The 714-nt window shown below is 51.7% G+C and overlaps 1 protein-coding gene across 1 annotated transcript; it reads left to right on the top strand.

Moving 5' to 3' along the window:
- Positions 1–30: 30 nt before the first annotated feature.
- On the top strand, positions 31–694 carry LOC107682374 (cytoplasmic dynein 1 heavy chain 1-like; the record flags this gene model as incomplete). The annotated part of the gene is made up of 3 exons (XM_016478631.1): positions 31–187; positions 274–440; positions 521–694. Coding segments are annotated over exons 1-3 (365 nt in total), but the record flags the coding sequence as incomplete, so codon positions are not given.
- Positions 695–714: the final 20 nt, after the last annotated feature.

Raw genomic sequence — 714 nt, 5'->3', positions numbered from 1 at the left:
TCTTTAAAGATGTGTGTTCACAGTTTCCTCTTCACTGCAGATTCGTGAAGTTTGGAACTCGTACGAACTCGACCTCGTCAACTATCAGAACAAGTGCCGCCTGATTCGCGGATGGGACGATCTGTTCAACAAAGTCAAGGAGCACATCAACAGCGTGTCTGCCATGAAGCTCTCGCCCTACTACAAGGTACACACAGAACGAGAGAAACCGTATGTTAGAGAGCAACGATGCGTCACAGCAGTTTCTCCATCACACATCTCTGTTCTCGGCAGGTGTTCGAGGAGGACGCTCTGAGCTGGGAGGACAAACTCAACCGCATCATGGCTCTGTTTGACGTCTGGATCGACGTGCAGCGCCGCTGGGTTTACCTGGAAGGCATTTTCACAGGAAGCGCAGACATCAAACACCTGCTTCCTGTGGAGACGCAGCGCTTCCAGAGGTCAGCGGCTGACTCCATTACATCAGTGTGCTGAAGAGGCAGGCTTTAGGCTTTAACATGTGACTCGTTTGATTTCACAGCATCAGCACGGAGTTTCTGGCCCTGATGAAGAAAGTGACCAAGTCTCCTCTGGTCATGGACGTCCTGAACATTCAGGGGGTTCAGAGGTCGCTGGAGAGACTCGCTGACCTGCTGGGAAAGATCCAGAAAGCACTGGGAGAATATCTGGAGAGAGAGCGCTCGTCTTTCCCCAGGTCAGACATTTGGGCTTTAC

This window comes from Sinocyclocheilus anshuiensis, unplaced genomic scaffold (assembly GCF_001515605.1).
Source record: "Sinocyclocheilus anshuiensis isolate Anshui unplaced genomic scaffold, SAMN03320099.WGS_v1.1 C32131524, whole genome shotgun sequence".
Classification (NCBI taxonomy): Eukaryota; Metazoa; Chordata; class Actinopteri; order Cypriniformes; family Cyprinidae; genus Sinocyclocheilus; species Sinocyclocheilus anshuiensis.
This window is presented reverse-complemented; position numbering and strand designations above follow the sequence as displayed.